The 11,508-nt window shown below is 47.6% G+C and overlaps 1 protein-coding gene across 2 annotated transcripts in view; it reads left to right on the top strand.

The window, feature by feature from the left end:
- The first annotated feature begins 533 nt into the window (after positions 1-533).
- The window catches only part of SPEN (spen family transcriptional repressor), a 71,865-nt gene continuing 60,890 nt past the window's right edge, over positions 534-11,508 (top strand). For both annotated transcript variants that reach the window (XM_026117175.2, XM_026117174.2), the window contains exon 1: positions 534-998. In XM_026117175.2, the coding sequence (XP_025972960.1) occupies positions 916-998 (83 nt within the window). In that variant the 5' untranslated portion in view covers positions 534-915. The remainder of the gene's footprint in view (positions 999-11,508) is intronic.

The raw sequence follows: 11,508 nt of genomic DNA, 5'->3' as shown, positions 1-11,508 counted from the left end.
CGCGGGGACCCCTCAGGGTGGGAGAGGGGGCTTCTCAGTGTTTCTATGGCCTGGATGTGCGGAGAGCTTCCAGGCCGGGTGCAAGCGGGGGCCGCTCGCCCCAGCAAGCAGACGAGGGGGAGCTGCCTTTGCAGCCAGGCCCTGCCTCTTGCATCGCACCTCGGCCGACCTTGCTGCAGGCTCCCGGTGAGCCCCTGGCCGTGCACCCCCCCCCCCCCTTTGCAGTGCAGCCCCCTGCTCGCATGCAGCGCGGGTCTACACCCCCCCCCCCCCCCCCCCGCGCAGGCGCACTGCGGCCGCCCGCACGGGACCCGGGTGTGTGTGTGTGTGTCGGCGCGCGCGCGGGGCGTTGCGTGCTCGCGCTCCTCCTCCGCCGGGTCGCGGCGCGCGCGCGCCCCAGCGCGCACTGCGCCTGCGCAGGGGGCCCCCGTGTGGCGCCGCGAGAGGCGCGGGGAGGGGAGGGGGGGAGCGGAGCGGAGCCGCCACAGGAGCGAGAGCGCGGAGGGGGGGGGGGGCAGGAGGAGGAGGAGGAGAAGGCGGGGGGGGGGGGGCGCCGCGCTGCCGCTGACGGAGGAGGAGGAGGAGGAGGAAGCGGGAGCGAGCGAGCGAGCGACGAGGCGGGGGGAGACAGGGAGGAAAAAAACCCGCGGCGGAGGGGGAGCCCGCCGCCCGCCAGCCGGCCCGCGAGCCAGGGGGCCCCCCCGGAGGGGATGGTGTCGTCCGCCGCCGCCGCCGCCGCGGGGGGAGGCAGCCGGCGGCGCTGAGGGCGGCAGGGCCCCGCGGCGGAAGAGGCGGAGGGCGGCGAGGCGGCGGCGGGCGAGCGGCGGCCGGCAGCGCTGCGCGGGGGGAGGCGGCGGCGGCGGCGGCGGCCGGGAGCCAGGGCAGGGGCGGCGGGCTCGCCCCGCGCCGCGCAGCATGGTCCGGGAAACCAGGCACCTCTGGGTGGGCAACTTACCGGAGAACGTGCGCGAGGAGAAGATCATCGAGCACTTCAAGCGGTGAGTGAGCGGGGCCGGCGGAGGGAGGGGGCTCGCTGCTGCTCCCCTCTCTTCCCTCCCTATTTCTTTTTATTTTGGGGCTGCTTCGCCCCCCACCCTTCCCCTCTCGCCCAGCGGTGGCCAAAAAAAAAAAAAAGGAGGGGGGAAAAAACATATCGGAGGATGGTAGCAGCGCTTGCTGCCGCGCGGCCTGCGTGCGGAGACGGCTCCGCGCCCCGGGAGAGGAGGAGGGGGGTGCTGGTGCGAGCGAGAGAGGAACACGAAATCGCTGTAAATAACCCGCGCACAATGGCGAGGAGCTGTTGCGCCCCGCTGCAAGAGCGAAATCCGGCGGTTTTGTAACGTGGAAGGACCCGCGGGGAGCTCGCCTGGCGCCGGGAAGAGCGCGGACTCGCGGGAGCCAAAAAAAATAAAAAATAATAATAATTAAAGACCCCAGCGGGGATGGAGGAGCAGCCGGTCGAAGAGAGGGAATTCGGTTTTCTGCATGGATTGGATTTTTCTTTGGAGGGGGGGTGCACAGTGTCTTGGAAACAGGCTTGAGCCTGGGAGGCTGGCCATTTTGCTTCTCATCTCCATTATTTTTTCCCCCCCTCCAGTGGTTGAATGGAGGTTGGTTGTTTTTCTCCCCCCCTCCCCTTATATTTGATTTCCTTCACATCAAGTAACCGTAACACCGAAACTCGGCGGCTGCTTCGCTTTCAAGGCGTGAGCAAATTGCCCGTGGTGCCCGCGTCGCTTTCGGTAGCGGCAGCGAAACGGAGCCAGGAGGGTCGCGGTGGGAACCGAGGCGCTTGGAAAGGCAGGCGTGAAACTAAAACCGTAGAAAAACCCCCGGAGGAAACAGCTCCGCTGGATCCCTCCACGAGGGAAGCGTGCTGGAGTGATAGTGTTTTTTGCAGGGGGTTGTTGTTGCGTGTATCAGTCCCGGTCCCGCGGCACGGTGCGTAAGGAAGTAGTAGCTGTTTGTGTGGTTGCATTTCTTTTTTCCCCTCCTCCCTTCTTCATATTTTCGGGTCGATCGCAGTCCGACGCCGTTTCTTGGAGAGACCTAAAGTTGCGACGCTGCCCTGGACGCTGCAAGCTCCCTTTTTAGGCAGGGGGAAAATAAAAATAAAAACACCTCGGTAGCGTGTTCCGGAGCTGGCTGCTCGCTGCCCTCAGCCCGAAAGGGGACGGCGGAGCTGCCCGCGCTGCGCGGAGCCGCCTTAAGCACTGAGTCACCCTGGGAAAAGCAGCTCCGCGACCGCCGCGCCGGGAGGTTGGGCCGGGGGAGGGGGGGGGGGGGAAGGAGCGACCAGCGTGGCTGCTCGCTGACAGATCGTGCTCGTCCCTATATATATACGTTTATATATATATATATATATATTTATATATAGCGTTTAAAAGCGGGCGTGGGGTGAAGCGCCGTTGCGCGGGGCCCGGCGGCGCCGCACGTGCCCGGCGGCGGGTGTGAATGACTCCAAAATGGCGGCGGGGCCCCGCTGTATGGGGGGGGGGGGGGGGGCGGTGCCGGGCGGCAGCCGGCTTCGCTCGCACCGGGCACCACCGTTTTGGGGGGGACACAGGACCCCCCCCCCCAAGCCCATCCCGGGGAGGTGACTGCTCCACGCAGCCCTGTCTGCTTTCTCCCTCATCTTGCATTATCCAAGCTCAGCGTGGTACAAAAGCCCGTTTTTGGGGGGGTGACCCCCAACCTCCCCCCCCCCCCCAAACTGTGTGTTTAACTGCAGGCGCTGGAGCGAAAGCGGGAATCTGGCATTCCCGGGGTCTCATCGTGGCCGATCCGCCTCTTTCGCAAGATGTGTTAAAGCAGGGAAAAGTTGCTATGGCACTGTTGCTTGGAGATGGATGTGGAGGAAAAAAAAATGGCAGGGTCTGAATTGGTAATTGCTTTTTTTTGTTGTTTTGTTTTTACCTCTGTGAGTTTTGACCAGCCATTAGGGGCTGCCAGGAAATACCCTTCATTTCTATAATTTTACGCTTTTTTTTTTCCCCCTAAGCGGATTTTAACAGGTGTGTTTCCAGCGTGTGTTTCACCAAAGCTGCTTTTACGTGAATAAAACAGTTAAAATACGCTCCAGCCACTCTGTTTTATCCAAGGCCTAAACATTCGCCCGTGGATGCGAGCGCTGAGGCCTCGGAGAAAAACGCCAAGCTCCGGCCTTGGCCCCTCCGCGGACCGAAATGCCCCAAATACCTGCCTCGCCGTTTTAGAGCAGCAAATATCTGTTGAATCAGGTTTCGGCAAGCGAGGAGGGATCCTCGTAGGTACTGTACGTGGACAATGGAGCGAGCCCGTCTTTGTATGTTGGTTGCTGGCGTGGGGGAAGGGACAAGTTACACAATAATTGTATCGCCGTCTTGTTTTAGCGCGGTGGGAGCTGAGCCGTGTTGGGGATATACATATGAAAGGCAGCTGCCTAAGCGTGGACGTGTAATGTGTAAGGGCCGCCTTCTTGGAAAGAACAATTCTTTAGTTTGGAGTGAAAGTCTTTTCAGATTTAGCTGATCTTGGCTAAATCGAGTTCCCACCCATCCCCCAGCCTGAGAATAAGGGTAAAGAGTATGCAAAGAGGCTGACCGAGCAGTATTGCGGAGTCGGAGCTGCAGAAGCAGAAATGAGAATTTGTCGAAATATCGCTCAAAATCTAAGCTTGGGTGCAGCCGCGGGGTAGCAGGTTGGTGCCTCGGAGCTTGCGTATAGCCGTGTGTTTGTTTTTTCGCTGCACTTAGGAAATACTGTAATTTCCACGTTGAAGCATATATGCAAACAATCTGCTTGTTGCACAGTCTCTGCTAGAAGCAGGTTTAAGAAGCGCAACCATGTTGATTCTGGAGAAGCAAAATTCAAGGAAGTCTCCTAAAACTTAAACCCATGTACTCAATATAACCCCCCCCCCCCCAATTAATCAGTTACTGTGGGAATCTTCCTTGGTTTTGCAGTATTTCAATTCATTTTTTTTAGGGAAGGAATTAAGATGAAAGAGGTGTTTCGCAGAAACGAGTTCTTTTTGGCAAAATATTTTCTAAGCTGCCCTTGCTCATTTTTTGTTTTGCATAAATTGGAATAACATTCTCTGGTGAAAACTCTCGTCTCAGATGAGAGGGGAATATTGAAGTTAGCCTTAAAAAAGTGCTGGCTTATGTGAGAAGTGTTTGGGGTTTTATTTTTCCCCTTAAAATCTTTTTCCATGTGCCGCCTTGGTATTAAAACAGGTTGCAAAAGAGTGGTTTCATGTGCATATTTAAATATAGAAACTGTTACGGACTTTCTGTTTTGTTTTCATACACGTTGAGACTCTGCAGATATTTTTCCACTTTAAAAAAAAAACTTTACTGTGCTGTATTTTGTTGTAGTTGTGTTATTAAGGCATTCCCAAATTTTAACAGCAAACGGTGCGGGGATCGGAGGCCCGCTGTCAACATGGAATAAGCATCAAATCAGAAGTAGGAAATCAGGGCTGAGTGAACAGTGGCAGCAATAGTTTGGGTCTGCCTAATTAATGCTGCCTTGACTGGTAGGGAAAAAGTCATTCACCATTATTGAAACAGATGCTCAGCAGCTTGCAGGACAAGCCAACTAAATATAGTAACAGTTGTCCCCAGCACAAGTGCTGCCCTTCCATTTTTATTTTTTCCTTCTGTGTGTTTTCTTCTAGTTATCTGAAAGAACATGGCTTTGCCCCTTTATGGGTGTTTTAAAGGGCAGGAGGAGTAAAAGCCTCTTGATTAAGAACCATGTGACTTTGGTATGCCATCTCTTATTTTGTGGGAGAGTTAAGACGTTTAGAGTGGCAACCGAGTCCAGGGAAAAGACTGGCATTCAGGAAGCAAATACGTGCCTTTAAAATTGTTAGCAATAAATCGCAGCTCAGAACAGTCCCAAAGAAGATAAATAACCACTAATGTTGCTCCAAGGCTTTTGAAAAAACCGTGTGCTGCTTTTGGCTGCGTGTTGCTCTGATTTCTGTTTTGAGGAGATGTTTAGGATACCTTCTGTAGAAGTGGTTTACATTTAAATACGGCTGCTCTGAAGAGCCAATCTGCAGAAAATGTCATAAGGGAGAGTCCGTGTTTGTTTTTAGTAACTTCTAAATAACATTTGCTCAGTTTACAACAGAATGTTTCATCTAATGGTTGGTAGTGTAAATTCAGCCTGGGAACATAAAATCTATGTGCTTTCTGTTTCATGCGTCACCGCTAAGGGCAAAGATTGAGTATTCAGATTTTGGTCAACAATTCTACAGATCGTATGCGAGGCAGAACGGTAAGATTACCACTGGTGTACCGGCTTTAAGCCTCAAGAAAAAAAATCTTCACGTGTATTTAGGATCATAGGTGTAGCACTGTTTTCTAACTTTTCTTTCCCCAATTAGGACACCAGCGGTTCTTTCAGTGCCTTTCCACAGAATTAGGCTTCTTGAGTCATGAGTAAATAGTACTTGAGTTTTACTAGAAAAACTCTCAAATATGTTCCCAGACTTTTATTGCTTCTAATCTAGTAGTAGTTCTTGGGTATCATTTAAGATACAAACACATGGATGGTTACACTAAGTCAGCTTTGCGTATAAAGTTCCCTGTGCAGATGTTATTTTAATCTGAGGAGAGGACAGAAATAAGGATACAGAAAGAACTATTTTTTTCTCTATTCATATAATTGACAACATTGTTGATAGATTAGAACCAGCCTTTTCATATCAGACTCTAGGAAGGAAGGGTAAAATTTACACCTGTGGTTTATTATAGTAATTTCTAGAGTATAAGTCATTATCAGGGCTTGGTTACCTGAGTTTTGCACACCTCTCTATAAGGTAATCCTAGTCTTGCAGAATAAAAAAAATCCAAAAAGATGATGGGAAGGCAGAGAGTTAACTTTTCAGTTGGCGGATTAAGGCAAAGGAATTAAATAATTTGCCCAGAGTCACAAGGGAAAGAACGGTGTGGAAGACCTAATGCAAGTCGTACGTTCTTGAGTCTGTGTCCTGCTCCTTAGTGCAAGGAGGCCTTGTAGTACGTGTAGGTTTTCCAGTCAAGTGGCTACTCGGCCACACTGGTTCCAGCGGCGGCTCATGTCTTGGTTTTCTGCCGAACATCCTTTAATAATTCTGTTTCTGGTACGGATTCACTGAACTCCACAAGCAGCACAGACATCCACCTCTTTGGTTTAGCGTGGATGTTACAGAGCAGTTTTGTCTGCAGCCACCTACTCCTTCCCCCAAGACTGAGTCATTTTGAGGAAGGCTCTGCAACAGTTTCAGATGCACGAATCCTCTGGCTGCTCCAGATTTTGTTCCTTGCCTGTGCTTGAGGTTGCAGCTTGTTGACGCCAAACCAGCCAGGGAAATGCCTATATAATCATTTCAAAGAAACTTAATGAAAAGCTGCAAAGAACACAGATTTGGACTAAGCTTCCATTAAGTGTTTTCGTATGCTTAGCTGCGTAAGATAAGTTGATGTCACTTGCTTAGAGAATTCTATAATCTGGTGGGCCGTTTTAGCACTGTTTCTTCTCTGAAGTTTCTTCAGAGGTCCTGGTTGCGTTTATTTGTGATTTGACGAGACCAGCTTCTGTTATCACTGAAAGGCTGCTCCTAAGTTAAGTTGGCTTTTGGTATTTCTTGTCCTGATTCTAAATTCCTTTGATACAACAATAAAGTAATAATCTCAGTGCCCTTTCTTACGCATTGCTGTATGTGCATCTCAGTCATTTAAAAGCTAAGTACTTCCTAACGGCAGTCCTTCTGGATGTATTTGCAAAGCAGATGTTTGTTGGAATTTAATAGTTGTAATGCTGAATCTGGGTCGATTGGAAGCATTTGATTCCATTTGGAATCCATTCTTTTAAATGATAAAACCAGACTTGGGTTTGGGGAACTTAACAGTCATTGCGAGGCTTACCAGGGATATTAAATCCATTCATCAAGTTAAAACAGTGGACTAGAACAGACTTAAAATTTTCAAGTTGTTTTGTGATAGTCTTGTTGACTGTTTTCTTTTTCCTTGCTTTTCATAGGACAGAAAGTCATGCCAAGTTCTCTGGCAGATGACCTTGTTGCTGTCTTAAGGTGTATCCAAAATTAGGTCCTTCGCTGAGGGCTTAAGCCAGCCCTCAGAAGAAGCATTAGCTAGCGTTTTGTCGAAAAAGAAGTAAATATCCAAATGAACAGAGGGCAAGTTCCAGTTTTTAGACAAATTAGTGAGTCAGGATAATCCTGGGCCTCCTCAGGAGTTTTGTTTTCATGAGCTAATGTGTTGCAACTGCAGACTGTCTTGCTGTTGTGGTGGTTTCACCACGTAGGTAGCTTACGAACAGGAGGAGAAGACGACACTTCTTGCACCTGAAGATGCACCGGAGAAATAATATCAAAACAAGGTGTACTGAGAATGGGAATGGCAGGCAGAAACAAAATTGAGGGTTACTGCTCTTAAAACTACTTAAGCCGAGGTTTTGGGAGAGTTGCTGGCAGCAGTTCTGTAAGCTGTTAGGTTGCTAGTGGGGCAGATAAACTCTAGAGAGATACCGAGAAGCAAGCATTTGAGAGGTATTTTGTATGCGTTTTTTATTAAGCTCAGTGAATTTACTGAGGTCCAAGAATGCCCTGAAACTGAAGACTGCAAAGGAGGACATTCTTAAACAATGAACTAAGGAATAAGCTGCAAAATATGATTACCCTCCATAATAAGATTTTAAGTTTAGTTGCCTCTTCAGCACGCCAATTTAAAACCTCTTGGGAAGAATATGAGCCTGAAGATGGGAATTTAAACTGTACGCCCAGCCTCGTGGCTTACCTTCAGCTGAGTCTTTGTAGTGTTCAGAAGATTATTGAAATGGTTAATGAAAAGCAGGGAAAAGCTGCTGCTTTGTCAGCTGAGCTAACAAGTCGCTAGTTCCTCACCTGATGATTTGTATGTACTGGAGTAGCGCAGGAGGTTTTGCCTTTCCGTATGCCTGGAGCGCTCTCGGTGTTCCCTTTGCGGGTGAGTAATGTCAGCTCTGGTCTACTCGAGTCTGAGAAAATGTGTCTAATTCTGTTCTGCAGTAATATTTTAAGATGTGATGACGACTTCTATATAATGAATAAAGCACAGCGACTGCTTTGGTTTCTGTATTTTGGTAGTTATTGTTTAGCCTACTACACTGTGTAATCGCCTCGTGCAATCTGTAAAATCTCACAGTGTGAAGATAACACCCCTTAATAAAAGAATAAACATCGTTACAGGCTTTTCGTAACTATACCACAGTGTATTACAGTATATTACAGAATCTAGTCTGTTAACAGATCTAATATAAAGACCGTGTCTCCAAATTCAACTGAAACAACATATTTCTCAGGACAGAATTTTTGGAAATGTATCTTCAGCATTTTATGTAGCTGACTTTGTGCTGTATTTTGTATATTCATATGTTGTCTGGGGTCCAAATGTTCACAGTGGCTTGGGTGGGAGTGCTGCAGTATGTGGGGTACAAAAGGAACATTAATTTCCCACTCAGGCAAACTAACCATGTGAGGAGAGCAGCCACCTACCTATGACCAGCTTCTGTTTAAAGACACAGACATCTTTTAAGAACAAAAGGGAGCTTTTTATGCTTCCTTTCTCTTCCCTTTTAAATTAAACTTAACAATTTAAAATTAAAAGCACTTTTTAGCTCAGTTAGAGATGAAACTCGAACATCCAAATCTGATCAAAATGCACTGAACATGCTCTGATGAAAACACTGAAAAGCCAGGCAATTCCAAACGTCTTTAGAAGACGCATGAATAGATGATCTACACCCCTGTCTGTTCAATGCTGGTGGCTTTCTCTACAGATGGAGAAATATATCTTGTTCGTATGCTCCTTCTGGATATCCTCTAATCCACATATAATAGCATATATGTCTTTTGGTTACTCTCTGATGTGATAGGAGATTGGAGCTGGGCTCAGACCACGTCTTTGTCACAGGGAGGCTTATTTAAATGTTCCCTCTTCAGACTTACTGTGGCAGCTGTGGGTGTCCTGTAATAGTTAATAGGGCAAAATAAGAAAAATAAATTGCCAAGTTGTATGTTTAGAGTAGGCACCTTTAGAGGAAGAAGTCTTCCGGCCTCATTAACGTCCTAACTGCGAGGAGAATACGAGCTAAGCACTTTGCTTGTACACATAATCAACATCTGATTTCACTTCAGGAGTGTGTACTTGCGTGCTTGAGAACACTGTTCTTGAAAATCCCATCTAAATACGCGTCTGGACACCTGATGATGTGCACAGCACCTTTATCGTATGAAAGTCTAAATAAGCCTTTGGTGTTTTTCTTACCTCTACGACAACTTTGTTTGACGTATTAATAGCAGTGAAGCTTCGCTACATTTAAAAACAAAAATGAGTTTAGCCTTCAGGTTGAAGATTGTATGCTGGCTGAGGGTACCGTGAGACATGTTGTGTTTTGGCAGCAGCTGAGCTCAGGAAACACCTCTTCCTCTGTGTCCATTCAGAGATTACAGTCCCTCAGTTGTACTGGCAATTTGCGCTCTCACCCAGCTCGCATCAGAAGAATCCAGTTTTTAAAAACAAGCAAGCATTTGTAGGGAAAGCTGATCATCAGCTCAGCATAAAATTAGGAAGCAACTTTACTGGTAGTTGTGCTGATACAGCTGGATGGGCTACAGCTGGGATGGTGTGTCTGGCTGTATCCTCACTTTAACTGCAGAAGTAGCCCTTTTGGTCTTACGGTATTAATGCATGTAAAATAAGGGGCTGTTGAAGTCTTTGGGATGAGTAGGCCTCCTTTAGGTAGGCCCGTAAAATGGTGGTGCGATACCTCAGCCGTAATTGCGATGTTAGAATTCAGACTCGTCTGTTTTCAGCTCAGCTTTGCAAAACCTTGACTTGGTGTTACATCAGCATGGAAACAAAAGCCATTACAATGCAGCTGGCTAGCTGAGGATCTCACCTGTGCAAACTTCTGCTGTGGAGAAACTGCCTGGAGCAGGTGCTCACTGTGTAGGCAAAGTACTCAAGTAGGTGCCTCTCCCTTACTAGGCGGTTGTCAGCAATGGGATATGAGTTTCCTTGAACTGACACCTGGCCTCTTTTGAGTGTTGTGCTGCCAGGGGGTTTAGTCACAGTGAGAAGCACTTTCTCCAAGGTGATGGTAGCGTTGAGTCATGAACCCAGGAAAAAATATTTGTACATCTGTATTTGGGTGACTGGCTGGTATGGCAGTATCCGAGCAGTTGGCCAGCAGCTTTAGCTTAAATATAGTTCTTTGTGGAGGAGTCTGTATTGGCTGGGAACTCACAGTTTTTTCAGGGTGATGGGATTTTTTTTCCTCTCTGTTTTTAAGATAGCAACACTTTAGTGGTAGGTGAGCTTTCAGGGTTGGTGATTTGAGTTTGCCTCTGAGTCCTTGGTTCCATAGCTGCTTTCTAACAGAAATTCCAGGCAATCATTTGATCTCTTTCCCCGCGACCAACAATTTGGAGATGCTATAAATGTTACAACAGGTTTGCAGTCTAGTAGACTAGAGATGAAATCGCAACAGGACAAGTTACTGGGCTCCCAGTGTGAAAGAGCTGTGCACAAAATTTTTTGCTGCAATGACCTTCAGCTGCTGCGAGCAGATGCAATCACCTCTTGCATTCAAACCGAGTTACGATTCAAGGGAGAAGAGACTCAGTCATTTGGGATGGTCTAAGAGAGGGGAGGCAGGTAAACTTCAGTTTCTTCTGAAATGCCGTTTTCTTGAAAAAGCACAAAATCGTGTAGGAAAAAGAGTATAAAGTTTGTGCTTCACTAGAGAAGTACGAACCAATGAGCACCAAGACTTATAAAGCCTTAAGATGATACATATTTAAAGTACTCTACAGCATGGCAGGGAGACCATAATGTTATGACTCTGCATTTTCTTCCATCTGCTACTGAATACATGAAAAACAGAGCTTGGAGAAGCGAAGCTGAGATGGGGAATTACCCTTTCATGTACGAATGAAAAACTTGATTAATCAAGAGATTCCCCTTCAGTTATGATGCAATATGTTCTTAAAATTGAGTCTGAACAAATCCTGGAATCAGTCACTCAAAAGAATAGGCTTTAGCTATTCCTGTTTAGAAGGCAGTTAATGTTGCCCATCACCACCAGTATTTTTGAAGCAAATCTGCAGATTATGCTTTAAGCTGGAAGAAAAAATGCCCTGGAGATGGAATCCAGTGGCTCTGTGTCTAGTAACGTGGTAATGCGATATCATACATCTGTGTAGGTTGGAAGATAAAGAATCATAGTGTATCTTACTTGATATCGCATAATTGAATAGGTTTGCTCTTTTGCGGAGTTCTTACAAGCTCACACGTTTCTGTAAGCTCTTCAGGCTGCTTCTGTGAACAGTTGTACCACAAAGGAGCATAATTTATTTTTATTCTCATCTGCTAAGAAAGCAGGATTGATGCGATCTTGCTGTGCCTATGTATTCTCCCTAATCACTTTTGAACCCATTAGCCAGTTTCAGCTAAACTTGAGGGCGAGGGGGGT

The sequence above is a fragment of the Dromaius novaehollandiae genome, chromosome 24 (assembly GCF_036370855.1).
Source record: "Dromaius novaehollandiae isolate bDroNov1 chromosome 24, bDroNov1.hap1, whole genome shotgun sequence".
NCBI classification, from domain to species: domain Eukaryota; kingdom Metazoa; phylum Chordata; class Aves; order Casuariiformes; family Dromaiidae; genus Dromaius; species Dromaius novaehollandiae.
Note: the sequence above shows the minus strand (reverse complement) of the source record. Positions and strands in the feature narration are given on the sequence as shown.